A 19,048-nucleotide genomic window follows, 5' to 3' on the forward strand; every position below is an offset into this window, starting at 1 on the left:
AGCCTTAGTTTTCCCTCTTACATAAAATAGGGATTGTGGAACTCATCTCAAAGGATTGTGAAGGGAAATGCCTCTACCATGGTTCCTGGCACATAGTAGGCACTCAGTAAGTGGCAGGCTGTTTTCCATCCTCAGGTTTTGCTGTCCTGCCATGCACTTCGGGCAATCCTAGTCTCCAAGCTGGACTAGTGGTGTGTCCCTGCACCTTGTTCTTGTCTCTCCTTGCTCACACCCCAATAAGGGGTCCAGCTGGGAGCTGAGAGACCCTAAACAGCTCCTCTTCTCTTTCTACACAGATCCTTCTCATCCTCCAGGCCCTGTCCCTGAAAGTGGGAGGAACACACTTCTCCCTCTTTATTTTCCCCCAAATAGAGGTCCGCTCTATGAACCAAAGAGATCATCAGAGGATCCAGTGAGGAACTCAGTAGATCAGCCTCCTACTTAAGTGAGAGAAGGACAGGAAACTGCATAAATGGCGAGCACTTTGGGAATGTCGCTCACCTAATTATCTCCATAAAGAAGCAGCAAGGAGACTTTATGTCCTCGGCAGTCGCCGAGCCAACCCCAAACCCAGATCTTACTCCTAGTGCTCCCTCCTCCTCTCCATACCGGGCCGCGGTTCTAGCCAAGGTCACCACCCCTGTCCTGGGTCTTGTGCTCGAGCGCGTGTGCCAGGCTCGTGTGTGCCACGCTCCCATTGGAGTGGGCGCTCTCAGTCGGTCCCAGGCACCCGCAGTGCTATAGAAGACCAGTAGGGGGAGACATTAGCACGTGGGTACATCTGTTGAGGTCCAACTGGGGAGAGCGGGTCGGACCGGGAGGGTCTGAGCTATGGGATGGAGCCAAAGTTATAAGCAAGGAAGCAAGGAGGGGTGGGGAGAAGGGGCTGGGAGACAAATACCCAGATAGCGAGGCCGGGAGGTGCTGGAGTCCGGCGTCTTGGGACCAGGGCGCCAACTTTTGCTTTTTCGAAAGGCGTCTCTGCCCTACGCCCTTTCCTCTTTGCCCTCGAGGTGTCTTTCTTTATCGAGGTGCCCTCTCATCCCCACTGCTATCCCAGGGCCTTGCCCGCGCCTTCAGACAGGACAAGACTCGAAATCTGGGCCCCTGGTGTCCCACAAGTCTCTTCCCCAAAGCTGAGATTCCCAAGGCCTGGTCCCCAGGGGCGAAGAACTCATCTTCCCAACTTTCCCGTACTTGACCCCTCTGAGACTCCACTGCCCACCGCTATCCGTTTGTTCAGGACTCCGGGTCCGGGTCCATGTGCAAGCAGACACTGCACTGCGAGGGCGGAAGGAGCAAAGCCCACCAGAGCCCTACGTGAGATGGGACCAGGAGTAAACAAGCTATCCTTGTCACGGAGGTGGGCACGGAGCAAGGACTTCAGGGCTCGCGTGTGTAACAAAAAGAATGGTAGTACTTTCCCGGGAAAAGTACTGAGCCTGTTCGGCCCAGGTCAGTGGGCCGGAGTGTCGACCAGGCGCTCGGGGAGAAGAGCAGGCCGACAGCTCTCGAGGAGCGCCAACTTCCCACGGGCTGAGCGCTCTGGGAACAGGACTAGGCAGGACCCAGCCCTAACCGCAGGAGCCGCACACTCAGATTGGTGCCATGGAGAGCGCGGCGTCCTTAAGAGCTCCCTAAAACCCCGCCTCCTTCCTGTTCTGGGGGCGTGGTGCAGGGCAAGGACCCCGTGACGGCGCTTGCTATTGGCTAAGATGCGTAGGGTTGGCCTTGCGTACGCCTGAGCAGGGGAGTAGACAGCTCAGCGGCGGCGGAGGGAGCCTATGCGCGCTGGTCAGCAGTGGGAGGTGTGTGAGCCTCGCACTGACCGTAGAGCCTCGGGCGCAATCGCCGGGGAGCTAGGACTCGGCGACTGGGCTGCCGGGCCACCCGGCCTAGGCTTCAGAGGCGCAAACTGATGGGACTAGCTCGCTCGGCAGTGTCTCCGCGCTCTTCTAAGTACACTGAGCGGGCCCCGCGCTGAAGTCGAAGCTGTCGGGGGGCGCGCAGCCCGGAGTCCCAGTGTGGCCTGGAGGAACGGAGCCCGTGCCAGGGCGGCCCGGTCGGGAGCCCCCGGACCGAGCTCGTGTGGTGGGGAGACTCCCGCTTCTTCCCAGGGGTGCCGATCCCGGGACGGTCGAGGCGTCCGGGCGGCCACCGAGTCCCCAGCGGTGAGACCCCGTCGGGGAGAGGGCGCGCAGTCCCAAACAGTCTCGGGGAGCCGAGCGGAATCGGACGGGATCACCCGGGGGCGCAGAGCCCCCGTCGTGCTTCGTGCGGCGGAGAGGCCAGTGGAGCGAGCCCTCGGAGGCCACAGCTCATGCTCGGGTTGGGGGCGGCTGCCCAGTGAGTCCTCCTGGCCGGCGGGGCGGAGAAGAGCGACACCGAAGCCGGCGGGAGGGGAGCACTTCAAGGCCGGCGGCTGCGGAGGATGGGCGCCTGAGCGTCTCGGAGCGCAGCGCGGCACGGGAAGGCGAGGCCAGCTTTGCTGAGGAGGCGCCAGGGGATCCCGAAGTGCAGCCTGCCCCAGGGAAGATGGCCCGGCCTGGCCAGCGTTGGCTCGGCAAGTGGCTTGTGGCGATGGTCGTGTTGGCGCTGTGCCGGCTCGCCACCCCGCTGGCCAAGAATCTAGAGCCCGTGTCCTGGAGCTCCCTCAACCCCAAGTGAGTAACTTATCTGCTCTGGTCCCTGGGGGTGGGAGGCACTCCTTCGGGGTGAGGCCGCGCGCCCCCGAGCGCCTGTGGGAAGGTGTTCGGAGGAGGAGCGGCGCCCCATTTTGTCTATGGCTTTTTTGAGTGTGTTTCCCTGCGGGCGGGCGGGGAAGGGTGCGGTGGGGTTGGGTGGGGGCACTTGGCTGGGTTGTGACCCCTCAGCTTCCCGGCCCTCTCCTCCGCACGTCCCGGATCAAGTCGAGATTGTCGCGCCGGGCGGAGCTGGGAGTCTGAGCGCCCTTGAGCGCACTGGAGAGCTGGGTCGGGGAGAGAAAGCAGCCCCCTCTGGGGCCCCTGGGAACGTGGCGGTTTTCGCCAAGAGCCGCTGGGGGCGGGGGGGTGGGCGAGCTTGACCTGGGCGGGGGAAGAGGCCGGAACACAGGTTCCCCGTTTGTTTAGCTGTGAAGGGACCGTGGCGCGGGACTTCGCGCTTGGGGCGGGTGGCAGTGCCTGTATCTCCATTCGGGCTTCTCCCATTTTCATTTCTCTTTCTTCTCAGTTTGCTTCCCTAGCTTTTCGCTTTGCCGTCTCTTCTAGCCTCCCCCCCACCCGCCACTTTCTCCCTGCTGGGTCCGTGGAAGGGCGGGCGCCGCTCCCAGGCTCACAAAGGCGGCGGGTGGAGAGGGGCGGAGTGGGAGAGAGGTTTTGTTGGGGGGGGGGGTCGATCCAGCGCTCGTCGGGGGTCCAATGGAGCCGGCGGCAGAGCTTCCAGGGCTGGCCGGGGTAGAGAGTGGCGGCCGAGCTGGCGAGGGAAGCGGGTGGCAAGCGAAGGATTCCTGCCCAGGCGGGTCCCACTGGCCCCCCCACCCTCTGTCCTCAGATTGGGGAGTTGTGCTTAGCTTTCCCAAAGGGGTTGGGGAGGCAGCTATGTAGAGGAGATCCTTTCTTTTCTCCCTCCTCCTTCCCCTTCACAATCCTCCCCCACCTCCCAACAACACACACACCTTTCAGGGCGGTGGCTCAGTGGTTTCTGGGCTATTAGTGGGGAGTCGCTGGATTGTGTAGTGACCTCTGGACCTTTTTCTCTTTTGGCATCCAGGACTCAGGTTGGAACCCAGGGTCAAAATTGCTCTTCCTTCCTGTTTTCTGGAGGTCCCAGCAGTGTGCGGACACCCCACTTAGTGGGAAACTGGGGGCCCTTGGCCTGCCCTCTGTGCTCTATGATTCCTGTATCTGGAATCTCTTCCTGTCCACTCTTATGGGCTCCCCGCTAACTTCCCGAGCTCCTGCCTGTCTTGACCTCTTAGGTTCCAGGGGCCATGCACCTCTCAGCCCTGGAGTGGGAGAGGGCGGCTTCTTTAGTTCCTTCTCCTTAGGTTAAGGTAGGGTCCTATTTATTGGTTAGTGGGATGTCTAAACCAGGGTCAGGGTACAAGGAAAGGGATTGACAAGGATTTTTCCTTAACCCAGAAGCCAAACTGGGCCCAGTGCTCTCCTAACAGCAGGAACTCAAAATGGTCTGGGGCCCTGGGGCTGCTCAGACCAAGGAGAAAGGCTGTGAAGTGCCCAGTTCCCTTCTGTAAAGGTGGAGGCTGGAAATGCTCTCTCTTGAGCCAGGAGAGCTGAAATCCGCCTGGGGTAGCCCATCATAAGGGCTCATGGGAGTGACCTAATTGCTCTCTCGGGTCTCTAACCAGAGATAGCAGGCAGCTCCACAGCTGGAAAGGAGCCCTCCTGCAGAGTGAGGTGGGGGGTGGCTGGGAGAAACAAGATCTGCCTGAGCTTCACCCTTTTTGTGTCTTGAGGCCTGAGTGCTCTGGAACGGTTTGCAGGTTTTTGAGATCTGCCCCACTCCCCGATCCACTTCAGGCTGAGGGCAGGCATCCTGGGGGTGGTGGGGGTGGTGGCTGAGGCCGCAATAGGACTTGCACGAATTCCATCCTGTAATTGAGCAGATCCTGGGAATGGTGGGGGACTGATCCTGGTGCCCCTGCGCGCACCACCCCCCAGAGTTCCATCTATGCTCAGGGGTCTGGAATGCAGCCTGTCTGTGTGTGTTGGCACGGGTTTGGGGGGGGGGGCAGGAGGACAGGAGGAAGGCACTGCCCTCAGCTTCACTCTGAGCTCGGGGGGCTGTCTCTGCCACCGCGCCCAAGCCTGGGACTGCCACAGCCTTTCAAATCAACGGTCTCGGTCTCTTTCTGTCCGTCTCTCCCTCTTTGCCTCCTGCCCGACTTCTCCCTCTCAGGCCCTTGTCGGTTCGCCCTCTCACATCCTGTGTGAGCCGCGTTCACCTCCCCTCTCCAGCTCTGCTTGCCCGCTCTCCCTCTTTCTCACACTCCCTCTCACTCTTAGTCACTCTCTGCCTCTTTTTCTCGAGTCCTTTTGTTTCTCGCACATGCCCGTGCTCTCCCTCACAGGCTCATTTTCTCTCTTCCCTCCCCTCTTCCTCCCAGCTTTTGGTCTCTCGCCTCAGTCCTGTCAGGAGCTGGCACCCCCCCCCCAAAATCTCCCAGCGCCTATAAACCCTGCTTAATTGCTTCCTCCTTGGTGAAAAATCAAAATAAAGAAGTGGTGGGGCTGGGGGTATGTTTCCAGGTTCCAGGGTACGGGCAGCCCCAGCCCTGACCGGGAGAGGGGAGCCGGAAGGGCTGGCTCCAGACTCCCAGCCTCTTTCCCAAATTGGTGCTGTGGCCTTCCAGGGTGGTAGTCCCTGGGTGGCAAGAGCTTGGCCCCTTGTCAGATTTGCCCGATAAGTGTAGGGTGGGAAGGTGGGTCTGGGCCCGTTAGAGGTTGGGAGGAACCAGAGTACATGTGCATGCTTGTGTGGGGTGGGGGGGCTGTGATGGAAGGTCCCAGGGCAGCCCCCTCCTCCAGCCTCCTCCCCTGAGAACTTGGGGCAGCCGGCAGGCCTCATACTTGAGTCCTCAGCCAAGTCCAGCTGCTGCAGTTCAGTCTCTCAGTCCCATTCTGACCCCTTCCTGCCCCCCACTCAGGTTCCTCCACCTCCAGAGAGTGGGAATGTGCCTGAGATCATATTACACCTTCCCTGCAAGGGGCGGGAGTGGGGGCTTCAGCTTGGCATCCAGGACCCTTGACTCCATCCAGCATGGGTGGGGGCAGCTGCAGACCCCAACCCAGGCTTGCCTGCTACAAGCCAAAGTGTTGGTCCCAGCCCCCCTCACAGCTGTTCCAGCTCACAGTCCTGGGGAGGCCAGCTCAGGGGGCCCCTTTCCGGGGTGGCTAGGGACCTGACCTCTTCTACTCTGTGGCTGATTGGCCACAGGTGGGGGCCTGAAAGTGATGGGAAGCCAGCAGCTCCTCTAAAGTTCCCTGTTCCCCTCCCTCCGTCCCTCAACCCCAGGCAGCCAGACCTGGGGCAAGAAGGGCCTGGTGAGGCTGGACTGGAGGCTGAATCCAGGGTTCCCTTTCTCCCTTCAGGCTCTCCACTGCCTCACCAACTATGATGGATGGGGATGAGTGGGCCCTGGACACTACTGTGCATCACCGTTTTCTGGTGTTGGGAGTATGGAGTGGGTGGGCCAGCCAGGAGGCCACTGGTTGCCATGGGAACAGTAGGTTTGGGGGGAGGGTCCACCCTGTGATTATCAGGGGAGCTGAGGTAAGGGGATGCTCACCAGCCATATTCTGGGTTCCTTGCCCTGGGCTCTGTAGCAGCCCCTCCTGGGTGGGTTTTCATTGTAGTTGTTTTGGGTGGCGGTGCTAGCAGCCAGGAGTGTAGTAAGCTCGTTCAGCTTCTTCTAAATGGTACTGTGTTTGATGTGCTAACTAACAGTTGGGCAGTACCTTGCTACCTCCAAAGCATCCTCAGATATGAGCTCATTGGATGTTCCCAACAGCCCTGGGAAGTTGGAATTGCCCATTTTCCAGATGAGGAGGCATTTGCCCAGAAAAGGAAAATGACTCGTTTAAAGTCAGTTAGCTCGTAGTGGGGAGAGCTGTGCCTTGTGCCATTCTTTCCACACCATCCCACTGCCTTGGAATCTGGGAAAGACTGGGTTTCGGAGGAGGCGCTGGCTTTTGCCCCGGGCTTTCCCTCTCACCTCACAGGTGTGTGTGCATCTGTCCTTGTGACTCAGGCCCTGCCCACGTGGGATGAGCAGTGCTCCAGCTTCCTCGTTTGATTTTGCTAGGCCTACCTCTGAGGGCAGCTTGCTCGGGGTGACCTGATCTAGAGGCAGCCAGCTCGATGCCTGGCACTCTCCCTCCCGGGCTCTGAATAGCAGCCTTGGTTCCTCTCTGGGCCAGGAATCTCACTGCCTCTCAGGGACCCCACAGAAAGCAGACAACAAGGAAGGGGCTGTTAAGCCCTCAGTGGGCCCTAGCATTGGCCAGGTGGGGCAGAGGGGAGGCATAGTTCAGTGTAGGTGGGGGGGGGGTGACTTCCTCTGGGGCTCTCCTGGCTTCCCTGCCTCCGACAGTGCTGTGTGTGTGCCAGGACCCAGCTGCTGTTCCTGCCCACCCACGCCTGGGCGGGCACTGCTGGGACATGCCAGGCCTGCTCCTGCTGCCTCGGGGGCTGGGTGGAGCTGGGGGAGTGAAAGAGGAGCCTTTAATTTGGGGGCTCCCCACCCTTGCTGGGATGAGAGCACACTTGAGCTCCAGCTTGGGGTCTGTCCTCCACTGGTCCTGCCACCCTGGGGTGCAGGCGCAGTGGTGCCGGAGTCACTGAATCAAAGCTGTGGCTAGAGTCTTCTACCAAACCTGGGCTGGCATGGCCTAGGACCAGGCTCTCCCTTTGGCCACTCTCTGACCACAAGTCCCTAGGGCCTGAGGGAAGGATGAGAGGGAAGGAAGTGTGGTGGAACGTGGGCAGCTTTCTAGGCATGACCCCCACAGCTCCAAACTCTCTTTGCTGTAGATTGTCTGTGTATGGGTGGATAGGGGCTTAGCTGGACAAAGAAGCAGGGGGGCAGTTGGCCTCTGACCAGCACTGGCCACTACCCCAGACCCTCAGGCTTCTTCTCTCCCAGGATTCTTTTCAGCAGTCATGGTGATACTTCTAAGCTCAGTAGGCAGGCTGGGGGAGAGACTTGGGCTAGGGTAGAGGGGAAGAGGCAGGCCACAGACAGGAGACTGAACGCCCAGGCTGCCTCCCCTAAGTCCTTTTACTCCCTGGGGTGGCTCCCTGGGGTCCCGGGGGCTATCAGAGGCTAAGGAGGGAAGGCCTCAGGGGTTACCATGGCGACCTGCTGCAGGCTTCCTGCTGGGCCATGTCAATCCCCTTATTTTCCAGAAAAGGGCTTTGTCTGGGGGTGGCCCCAGGCAGGAAAGCTTGGTTTGATAATGGGGGGAGTAGTAGTTTTTGAAAACTGGGGGATAAAGAGTTTAACTAGGTACTCTCTTCCTCCTCCTCTCGGCCCCTACTTCTAACCTGGTGGGTACGAGGGGAGACCTGCAGGGTCCCCGCTGTACAGGATGACTAGCGTCGTACCTGACCTTGGGCTTCACTCTCACGGGCTGCATACCCACACCTCGTGGCCCCTCACCACTTTCTGGGGCTTCTCACAGGCCCAGAAGCACTTTTCTTAGTGGTGGGGAAGAAGCTGAGAAGGTACCATCATGGGGGACCAGGGTCAGGGAAGGCGGGTCTCATCAGGCTCCTCTCCCTTCTGCACTTTAGGGGAAGGTGAGTTTCCCTCTGCCAGCTGCTATGCAAATGAACTCATGAATATTTATGAATTCTGTTCACTGAGGTTGACAGAGTCTGAGGGGTGTTGGGGGCAATAGTCCTCTCTCCTCCCCATCCCCCACCCACTATGTAGACATCTGTTTCCTCGGTTGTCTCTGGGTTCCAGGGCTCCAGAACCTGAATGGTGATGGGAGACTGCTCAGAGTAGACAAGACTCCCTGGTGAGTAAGGCGGGCCAAGTGGTTAGAAAAGTGAGCTGGCCCGTACCCCTTTGTGTGCCCTCTACCTGCTGTCATCTCCAGGTACGGTCTTATGGAGGTGCGCAGCTGTATAAGGATTCAGCCAATGTTTAAGGTACTCTTAGACCCCTAGGAGTTAACATCCTGGGTGAGTTTAGGCTCCTCGGGTTGGCTTTGAGCACCCTCTTCAACAGGAACATTCATCTGGTTACTCATTCCCTCACGTGAGGAGCCTGGACTCAGTAGGTCTCGAAGGTTCCTTCTATCTCTAAGATGTTAGAAGTTGTCTAATCCTACTGCCTGGATGGAACCGGTATGAAGATTGGAAAGTGAAAAATGCCTTAGGAATTATAGAGGCTTTGGTGAAACTTCTTGGCTTTTTGTGGAGCATGGAGTTGGGGGCGTTTTCTCTCAAATGTTTGTGTGGGCCTCCATCCCATGCCTACTTCCTTTCTGGCCTTCTGGAGTGTGGTAAAGCTAAGTAGTAAGGCGGGTGAGACCTTCTTGTTGTTGCTTTTACCCTCCTGCACAGAAGGATGGCAGGTCCCAGCTTAGTGGAGCTTCCCTGGACATGGAGAGAGGGCTGCTGTTCTTCATCCACTTCATCTACTTGGTCTAGTTCCCTTAGGCACCTCCTTGGGTATCATTTCCCTCCATCCGGTGAGGATACTGAGCTCCCAGGAGGCCCTTGTGCCTTGTAGCCCCCACTGTGGAATGGGCCCTCAGGGAGTAGAACCATGTTCTTCCCCCGTCAGCTTCATTGCCTTGAAGCACTGCCTTCGGCCCTTCATTGTCCTTTCTGCTAGAGAGTCTGTCCCCCACTGGATGAAACCCACACTGCTTGTTGTGACCCTGGCCTTTCAGTCTGGCCCCAGCTGAGCTTTACCCCCTCTTCTTCTGCTCCTCTCTACCCATCACTGGGCCAGTCACTGGCCTGGGTTTTGTGTCCCAACCACTGCTGTCTGCTCTTGCTGGATGTCAACTTCTTATTCCTCCCCCAAGACCCGCTTTCATCCCACTCTTTCTGTGGGACCATTTCTGACTGTCCTGTCAGATGAGCTGTCTCCTTCCTCTCTCTGCCTCCAGCCCTTGCCTTTTGAGCCACCATCCTCTCACATAGCCTCCAGATAGCCTGGTGCTATCCATTGCTGCAGCGTGGGCCATTTACTTTTCTGAACCACACCAGACGGTAAAGTCCTTGAGGATGGAGCTGTATCATCTTTTCCTCTTTCCCACCCAAGAAACAAGACTGGGCTCATAGGTCCTTGGTGTTAGTGTCTGGCCTCCTGCCTCTTGGCAGACCACGCTATTTCTAAGCAGGAGTCATGGTTGAGTGCCAACTATGTGCTCTATACATGCCATCATGCCTCCCCTCCACCATCCTTGGAGGAGGGGCTCTTCCTACCCCCAGTTTATACGTGAGGACACTGAAAGATAGGGAGATCAGGCAGCTCATCCAAGGTCACAGAGCTAGTAAGGGCCACCATCTATCTGATTCCAAAGTCTGTCTTCTTTCTCCTACATTGTACTGACTTGCTCCCAGGCTCAGAAATGGCCGAGAGCGCTTACTGTGCTTAGGCAAGGACAGGATGATATGAATCGGTGGCCCCAGGCAGCTGCCCTCCCCCTGCTATTTCCCAGTGCCTGGCCTTCTGGATTAGAAGACGAACCTGGCACTGGAGGCATTTGTCCATCTCCTCTCAGGATCGGGAGCAGAGGCTGTGTGTGTGTGTGTGTGTGTGTGTGTGTGTGTGTGTGTGTGTGTGTGTGTGGTGGGAGTGGATTAGAAGGCAGATGAGCGAGGTTCCTGGGGCCCTGTCTTATATGATCTGTTGTTCCTGCTTAGGCCTCTTCTCCCCTTTCTCTGTTATCCTTTGCAGTGAGACTGGCCAGATTTGGGGATTCAGGCTCTTGCATTATGGGGGTGGGATGAGTCCTGGTAGGACGCCAGGCAGTGGGAGTGGGGAGTGGAGAGAGCTGGGTGGAGCTGTACCTGGCTGGAGACTGTGCCCATTATCCCTTGGCTCTAGGCAAGGCCTGTTCCTATCTCCCCATCATGCCCAAGATTAGCAAGGATGGGGGAGAAGGCATGGGGCCAAGATAGGTTGTGCACCCCCAGCCGTTGGCTGGGAGCTTTGGGGGTGGTTTCTGGGGCTTGTTGTGTGTGTGCTTCTGTGTGTGTGTCTGTGCGCATGAGCGCATATACACGCGTGTGTGCTGGGGGGGCCGGTAGCAGAGGCTGTGAAGGAATGTGAGTACGTTGGGGGTGCGAGGAGGACAGGGCTGCCGCATCCAGGCAACCCAAGCCTGACATCTAGGTGCCCAGCCCATCTGCCACGTCAGCCCCCCTGCGGAAATGCCACATTAGGACAAAGGGCTCCCCCAGCTAGGCAGTGCCCCACCCTGCCGAGCAGTCAAAGCCTGGCAGCCTTGCCCATGGGCCACCCCTTCCACACCCTGCTGGCAGTATGGTTCTCTTTCCCCACCCCCAGCATAAGGCTGGAAAAAGGACAGAATGCCTGTCCTCGCCATCTCCACCCAGTGTGCCCAGCCTGGCCCTCATTGTCTGCTCCCCTGGTTCTGGGGATGGCCTGAGACCCCCAACCCTGAGGCTAACCATCTCTTCCCTCTTGGGCAGGTTCCTGAGTGGGAAGGGCCTGGTGATCTACCCAAAGATTGGAGACAAGCTGGACATCATCTGCCCCCGAGCAGAAGCTGGGCGGCCCTATGAATACTACAAGCTGTACCTGGTGCGGCCTGAGCAGGCAGCTGCCTGCAGCACCGTGCTCGACCCCAACGTGCTGGTCACCTGCAATAGGCCAGAGCAGGAAATCCGTTTCACCATCAAGTTCCAGGAGTTCAGCCCCAACTACATGGGCCTGGAGTTCAAGAAGCACCACGATTACTATATTACCTGTGAGTCCCTGCCCACCACATGGTTCTTTCCTGTCCTGTAACACTGGGAACTTCTGAGTAGTGCAATGAGACTGCACACAGTTCAGGCCCAGCCTGATCCAGTCCCCTTTGAAGACTGGCGTGCTCTCCTCCTGGCCTGGCCTTGGAATTCTGGCCCCAGCATTTACCAAGGGGCCTGCTGCCAGCTCGCCCTGGCTCTAGGAGTTGGGTGGGAGAGGACTCTGATTCGTGGTGCTCTCTCTCTTATTTTCTTTGCCCACCTAAGATCTAATCTTGGGAATGGCAGAATTGGCAGAGCTTCAGCCTTTCTCTTCATGGGAAACTGAGGCCCCAAGAGGTGAAGGGGCTTCTTGCCCTAGATCACACAGAGAGTTAGGGAGCGGATTGGGTTGCCAACCCAGTTCTCCTGACACCGAATCTAGGACTCCTTCTAGTCTGTGGAGAAGCCTTCCTCACCATGCCAGTTCTAATTGCCTGGCCTCTGAGCAACATCAGCCAATGAGGAGACACATGTAGCTTCCACTGAGAAAGAAGGGCCAAGGCCTGGTCATGATAGGGGAGCAGCATCCTTGTGGGAGGGGCTAGTTCCTGGACTCTGTTCCTAGTGGGAGGAGAGAAGTAGAAAGGTTCATGGGTGGGTGGGAGCTGCTTGCAACTCCCTGGTTCCCAGTTCTGTTCTTAAGGGCTTAGACATCACTAGGGCTTCTGGGTAATGCTGGCAGACCCCTTCCTCCTCCTGACTGCTCTGGCCTCTTGCTGCAGCTACATCCAATGGGAGCCTGGAGGGACTGGAGAACCGGGAGGGAGGTGTGTGCCGCACACGCACCATGAAGATTGTCATGAAGGTTGGGCAAGGTGAGCACCCAGGCCGAGGGCTCCTCAGCTAGGCTTTTGCAACAGATGCTCCTCACTGGGTGGGGGGGGGGTGGGCATGGGGAGTAGTGGCAGAGGGGGCAGTAGGGATAGGGGATCTGAGGTCCAGTATCCGGGCCATTCTTGGCCGGTGGGTGCTATGTAACTGAGGCACCTATGCTGCCGGAGATCCCCCTTCACTTGTTCTCTCCCCACCCCCAGACCCCAATGCTGTGACGCCCGAGCAGCTGACTACCAGTCGGCCCAGCAAGGAGGCAGACAACACTATCAAGATGGCTACACAGGCCCCCGGTGGTCGGGGCTCCCTGGGTGACTCCGACGGCAAGCACGGTGAGTGTATGGGAGTCTCCCAGAGGGCAGAAGCCATTGCTCGGCTGCCCTTTCAGGCCCTAGCTCTGCAGGAAGGCAGGGCGTGGCCCGAGATCTGCCATGTGTCCCTGGGACCCCTGGCTGACCTTCTTCCCCTCCCTTCCCTCCCTCCCCCATCCACAGAGACTGTGAACCAGAATGAGAAAAGTGGCTCCGGTGGGAGTGGAGGCAGCAGCGGGGACCCCGACAGCTTCTTCAACTCCAAGGTGGCATTGTTTGCGGCCGTGGGCGCCGGCTGCGTCATCTTCCTGCTCATCATCATCTTCCTGACCGTCCTGCTGCTGAAGCTGCGCAAGCGGCACCGCAAGCACACGCAGCAGCGGGCGCCCGCCCTCTCGCTCAGCACCCTGGCCAGTCCTAAGGGGGGCAGTGGCACGGCGGGCACCGAGCCCAGCGACATCATCATCCCCTTACGGACTACAGAGAACAACTACTGCCCCCACTATGAGAAGGTGAGTGGGGACTACGGGCACCCCGTCTACATCGTCCAGGAGATGCCGCCCCAGAGCCCCGCGAACATCTACTACAAGGTCTGAGGGCCCGGGCAGCCTCGGCCCCGAGGGACAGTCGGCCGGGACTGCACCTCTCCATCCTCACCCACGTCCCTCCCCTTGCCAGCTGTGCCCATCTTTGTATTTAGTTTTGTAGTTTCTTGGCTTTTATAATCCCCCTTTTGCCCCGCCCCCTGGGCTTCAGAGGGGGGTGCTTGTGCCCCCAGCCCCCATGCTCTTGTGCCTTCCCCCTCTGGCCAGGCCTTTGGGCTCTGCGGGGGCACCCCTTCTTGGAGGGCAGGGTCGGACGCTGATGGACAGCAGGCAGGGAGACGCCCCCCCTGGCCCTGTGCCCCCTCGCCCCCTTTCTCCCTTCCCAGGACTTCTTGTCCGCTATCATCACTGTTTTTAATGTTTTTGTGTTCATTTTTTTAGCTGTCAACTCATTTTCATCTGTTTTCTTTTTTTTTTTTTTGAAGAAAAATGGAAAAATGGAAAAGGCAGCCCCTCCCCAGGTTTTCTGAGCCCAGCCTTCCGCAGTATCAGGGGCCTGGGGCAGGATGTGGCCAGCCGGGAAGCATAGGATGGCATTTCTTTTATAAACTCGTTGGCATATTTTTTGGGGGTAGGGGACAGGCCAGGGCTGTTCTTGACCACGAGGGAAGGCAAGAGTGCCATTGGGCAAGGTGTCGCACCCTCCCCCACTGACCCTCCTTCTACAGTGCTGATCTTGGCAATGGGGTAGTAGCTGCCACCCTTCCACCAAAAAAAAATAATACCTTCCTGTGGGTTACTTGGGCATATCCTGCCTCCCTCACTCTCACGGTTATTAATGTCTTAATTGGCTGTTGCCTGGGGAACAGGAGAGCTGCTGCAGGCAGATGACCTCATGGGGGGTGGAGGGAGGTGAGGTGCCCAGGTGGCTATTTGCCCTGCAGAGCTGGGAGTTCCCCCCTCTCCGCTCTGCCCTGTTCTCCCCTCACCTTTGGCATCCTTCGGCCTGGTGGGGAAACAGAGGCCCAGGGCGGAGAACTAAGCGGGTATAAGGCCAGGTAGCCTGCTTCTTTTCTGGGCTCTAGCTCAGGTGGGTGCCCCCCTAACCCAGCTCCCGCTAGCCCCCCAATCTTGGGCTGGGGCTTGGAAAGAGGAAGAGGCTTGCCTAGGGCTGGGCCAGCACGCCGTGCACTTTGACCCCGGCTCCTTGCCAGCACGGCTGCTAACAGACTGCCACTAGCAAGCGCCTTGCAGGCACTCCCAGAGTGGCCATGGAAGGAGCTGGGCCTCCCACCATCCACCTCCACACTGCCTCCTGGCCAGCTGCCCAGCCCACTGCCAGGTGGGAGAGGGAGCGGAACAGCCAGCCCCTTCCAGGTGGCAGTCGAAAGGGTTTTTTTGTTTTTGTTTCTGTTGCCATTTGTGTAAATACTAGTCTTTTTTGGAAAAAAAATAATGTAAAGATGTTTTGTATAAACTCTGAATTATTTTCTTGTTGCTTTTTTCTTAGAAAAAATGAGAACTAAAAAAAAAAAAAATTAACCACATGGAGAAATGGGTGTAAAATGGTGTCGTGATGTTGGGGAATGAAGTGTGAGTGTATGAGCGAGTATATGAGAGAGAGAGAGAGAGAGAGAGAGAGAGAGAGGGAGAGAGGGAGAGAGAGAGAGAGCGAGCGCGAGCGGGAGAGCACGTGTGTGTGATTTTCATGTGCCCAAAACACTGGTGATCTGGGCTGGTATGGGAGGATGATGGCTGTCCTAGCGGAGCAAGATGTTGCAAGAGCTCTGTGCCCTTCTTCGCCACAAGTTCTTCTACCCTCTTGTTCTGCTGGACCCTGTGACCATACTCCCCTGTCTCTCCTGTCACCGCTGTGGCATAGGCCACGGGCATCTGCCCCGTCTGGCACTAGGCTCAGCTAGAGAGAGTAGATGGGGGAGGAGGTGTTCCCATGGGGACCTGGGTGTGTCGGCAAGTACTGCCACCACCTCGCTGGGGCTAGATCTGGGACCTGCTGGCAGGCCCAGCCCTGCCCTGCCTCGAGACACCTGGAGGTGGCTAGAAATAACTTCCCAAGAGCTGGGCCTCAGCTGTGGCCCGCTGGGTAATGAGGCTGCTTCAGGCTGTCCGGTTCGCTCCTTAGCCAGAAGAGCCTTCCTTCTCCTGCACACCAGAGCTCTCACCATGGCACACTCGGGGACTTCTGGCTGACAAAGCCCGCAAGCTAGAGCAGCCCTGAGCACCCAGTCTCCCTCCTGCAGGCTGCTGGTCTGAGAGTGGAGTGAGTGCCCTGAAGAGGGTTTGGCCTCATTCCCACAGCAGAGACACAGGCTGGCAAGGCCTGGAGCAGCCCGCAGGTCTTCTGGGCGGCGGACTCCCTCCTCATGGAGATGGCTGAGACAGATGTCAGGAGAGGAGGACAAGTGGGATCCCAGCAGCTAAAAATGGGTAAGAAGGCACTAGAGGAAAGGAGGAGGAGGAAGGAAGGGGAGGGTTAGTTAGCGATCCAGAGCAGGAAGCCCCAGCGCACCAGCCAAGGAGCAGGCAGGGCTGTGAGGGAAGTGGGAAGCGCATGGAGGAGGCAAGGGAGGAAAGTCACGGGACCTGCAGGGTGAAAGGGAGGGAGGCTGGCTGGAGCAGGCAGGGCTGGGCCTGGCTGGGGTGCTCCCGAAGCCAGCTGGGGCAGAGGCTGTTTATTTGGTTTCTCATTAACCAAAGGAAGTGCCTGGATCAGATGGGGCCTCTGCTGCTTGACTGCCTGCCCAGAGCGGGGGCCCCTGCCTGGGCCAGGGGTCTCTACTCAGGGCTGGTTCAGGCCAGATTGATGTCTCTAACTGAGGGGGAGCCTGATCTGGGTTGGGTAGAGCCCTTCCCACACATCACCAATGAGTGTCCTTGGGTGGTCCCCCGCCCAGCCCAGGACACGGCTGCCCCCACCCTCTCAGTGGAGGATCGAGTTTCTGGGGGCCCCTTGGGAGTAGCTGTGAGGAGTGTGAAGTAAAATCTCTGGGAGACGGCAAAGCAAAGTATAGGGCAGCCTCTCCAACCGCCCAGAAGCTTTGTGACTGCTGTTGTCACTTGCCCTGGCCTGGGCACCGTGGCTGCTGCTGGTCTGAGCTCCGTGTCTGCTGTGCCGGCCACACAGCACTGCTCAGTAGCCCCTTGTGGCAGTGTCCTTCACCCGGCCAGTGCCTGCCACTTAAAAATAAAAACACTTTTACACATGCTATCTCACTGACTTTCATAAACTTCCCTGTGAGGGTAGACGGTGGGGAATTCTTTGCCCCACATTTGAGATGAGGAAACAGACCCACTGCAAGGGGCAGTGACTTGCCCAAGAACACACACCAAGTGAACGCAAGCACGAGGCTTTAAGTCCAGGTCTTTTTACTATACCATGAGCAAACAGAAGTTGCTAGGGGGTGATTCTCCTCCGCCCCACCCCCCTGCTCCTTGCCCCGTCTTGGGGGAGACTGAGCAAGCGTGCTTCCTTGGGGCTTTTGAAGAACGGGAGCCATCCCCCCCCCATTCCCTTAGCCTCTGTGTGGGTCAGGAACGGACCAAGCTTAGCTAGCTGGAGGCAGGGGTTGTGAGCCTCCTGTGGTAGGGCCCCAGACCGGCCCCACCCTCAGCTCTCCTTCCTGTCCCAGCTGAGCCCAAACTCCTGGTGAGTCAGGGATAGAGGATGCTTCCCAGGTGAGGGTGGAGCTGCCTCGCTTCCTCCACAGGCTGAGCCCAGATCACCAACGAAGCCAGGTTGAGCAGGTGCTAACCAGGCCTCAGTTTCCCTGAAGGGACAGGCCTTGTGGAGCTGGAAGGCCAGGGCTCTTGGGACTTATTGCACGGATCCATTTTAAGCTCCCAGGAGTCCTCCCTGAGGCACCAGGGATGTGGATGGCCTGGCACCCTCTAGGCAGGGGCATGAGGGTGAGCTGAAGAACCCAAGAAAAGACTTGGCTCTACTGGGACCATCCTAAGTTGGGCCCTGCTGAGCCAGCGGCCCTTTGGCCACCTGGCATCAATCACTCTCGGAAATCCGGCCCGCCTGCCTGGCCTCCTGTCCTGCCCGGGCACGTCACAGTCCCACTGACACCCCAGCTGAGTCAGCCCCAGCCTGCCAGGGGACCCTCCTCGCCCATCTGCTGCCGGCCTCCTGTACAGCTGGCCGTTGGATCTGGGGGGCTGGGGCCTCAGCTGGTGCTTGTTAGGTTGACTCCCCCTTTGGGAGGCTGCTGAGGGGGAGACCAACCCCCACCCAGGACGGGGGTCATGGAGCCCAAACTGAAAGCAATTTAAGGGCATGGGGGGGACAGTAATTATAGGTTTTGTTTCCAGTGGTTAATTATCCAGCTGGCAAAGAGAAAGGAAAGAGGGAAAGCTGGGGGTGGGGGGAATAAGGAATTCGTGAAGGGATAGGGAAGGGCAGGAGGAGTTTGCCACGGGGGCCTTTTGATACAGGGGAAAAAGCCCTGTGCTGAGAGGCTGGAGCCCAGGGCCTGTCCCAGCTCTACCGTGACTTTTTGACCAGGTGCAAGCAGGTCCCTACCTCTTTGGGCCTCAACTTCCCTGTCTGGGTAATGAGGAGTGGGATTAGATTTCTTCAATTATTCAGAGAATATTTACTGAGCACCTACTATATGCCAGTCAGCAATCTGGGCACTAGGGTACAGTGATGAACAGGATAGTCAAGGTCCCTGCTCCCAGGGACCTCACATTCTAGACTGGCCTTTAAGTGCCTGATTAGTTCTTAAAGTTCTTGTGTGGTGATATGAGAGGCAGAATGGAGGATACACAGATTAAAAGCTTGGGTACTAAACTTAGCCTTCCATTTGTTCATTCATCCATCTTTTTTAAACAAGTGTTGAATGCCTGGCACCAATAAGTGGTAGCTGTTGCTTCTCTCACGAGGTGTGGAGTGGGCAGTTGGACTCTGGGGCTGGGCTTCCCAGGGATCCTTCTTGCTTTGCGAGTGGCCCCCAAGCCCTGGCTGTTCCCATCATCACTGACCAAAGCTGGCCTTTTACAGAGTTCCTAAACATCCTCATCAGAAGTTATCTTGAGGCCTCAATCCCAGTCTGCCTCCCCCAGCCCCAGTCCCACCTGGGCTGGGGGCTGGGCAAAATATACCCATGATAAACGCCTCCGAAAGCCAAAGTAGAAGAGGTGTGTGTCCTCAGCCCTTATCTACCCCTGTGGCCCCATGGGCTGGTCTCTCTCAGCCTCCGCAGGAGCAGTGGGTAAAGACCTGGCTTCTGACCAGGGCCCTAGGGAGGAGCTCCAGGTGGCTCCTTTGCTTCCAGGGTACCAGGAGCAGCCAAGGAGACCGTGGAAGCCACCCTGCACCAGGGCCTTTCCACTGGCTAGATTCTGCGGGGAAGAGCCCTTGTTCTCAGGGGGACTGGCTGGTGGCCTCCCTTGCTGCCCTCATGCCTGTTCAGTAGAATCTGAGAGGTCAGAGGCCAGGAAATGGTAGAGCTAGGACTTCCCTGAGAGCTCCTTTCCAGATCAAACCCCTTATGGGGAAACTGAGACCCCGATACCGGAAGGGACGTAAAGGCACACAGGGAGTGCTGACAGAGCCACCTCTCTTTCCTCACAGGCCACAGCTGTGAGCCCTTTTTGCACACAGCTGCTTTGTTCTCCCAGAATCCCCAGGAGTTTGTGTGAGTGAACCTAACAAACATATATATATATACACACAGTATTTATATTGACAAACTATGTAAGTTTATACAAAGCAATTACCAAAAGGTCACATTATAAACCTGAGGAAAATATGGTCCTGGGAGGTTTAGGCCTGGTAAGAGCAGACCCGGAAAAGCAAATGCACTAATAGTTTGTCCCCCTCCCTGGGGGCCCCTC

General features: G+C 57.9%; 1 protein-coding gene across 2 annotated transcripts; it reads left to right on the forward strand.

Moving 5' to 3' along the window:
• Positions 1–1,732: 1,732 nt before the first annotated feature.
• On the forward strand, positions 1,733–14,675 carry EFNB1 (ephrin B1). Of its 2 annotated transcripts, XM_082376706.1 has the most exons (5): positions 1,735–2,663; positions 11,182–11,459; positions 12,222–12,314; positions 12,534–12,662; positions 12,825–14,675. In XM_082376706.1, the coding sequence occupies exons 1-5, from the start codon at positions 2,536–2,538 to the stop codon at positions 13,235–13,237; spliced, it is 1,041 nt and encodes a 346-aa protein (XP_082232832.1). In that variant the 5' UTR covers positions 1,735–2,535; the 3' UTR covers positions 13,238–14,675. The 2 variants fall into 2 exon arrangements, with proteins under 2 accessions (XP_082232833.1, XP_082232832.1); XM_082376707.1 differs by lacking the exon at positions 12,222–12,314 and having other exon boundaries at positions 1,733–2,663.
• The last annotated feature ends 4,373 nt before the right edge of the window (positions 14,676–19,048 follow it).

Source organism: Balaenoptera borealis (genome assembly GCF_965194805.1).
Source record: "Balaenoptera borealis genome assembly, chromosome: X".
Classification (NCBI taxonomy): Eukaryota; Metazoa; Chordata; class Mammalia; order Artiodactyla; family Balaenopteridae; genus Balaenoptera; species Balaenoptera borealis.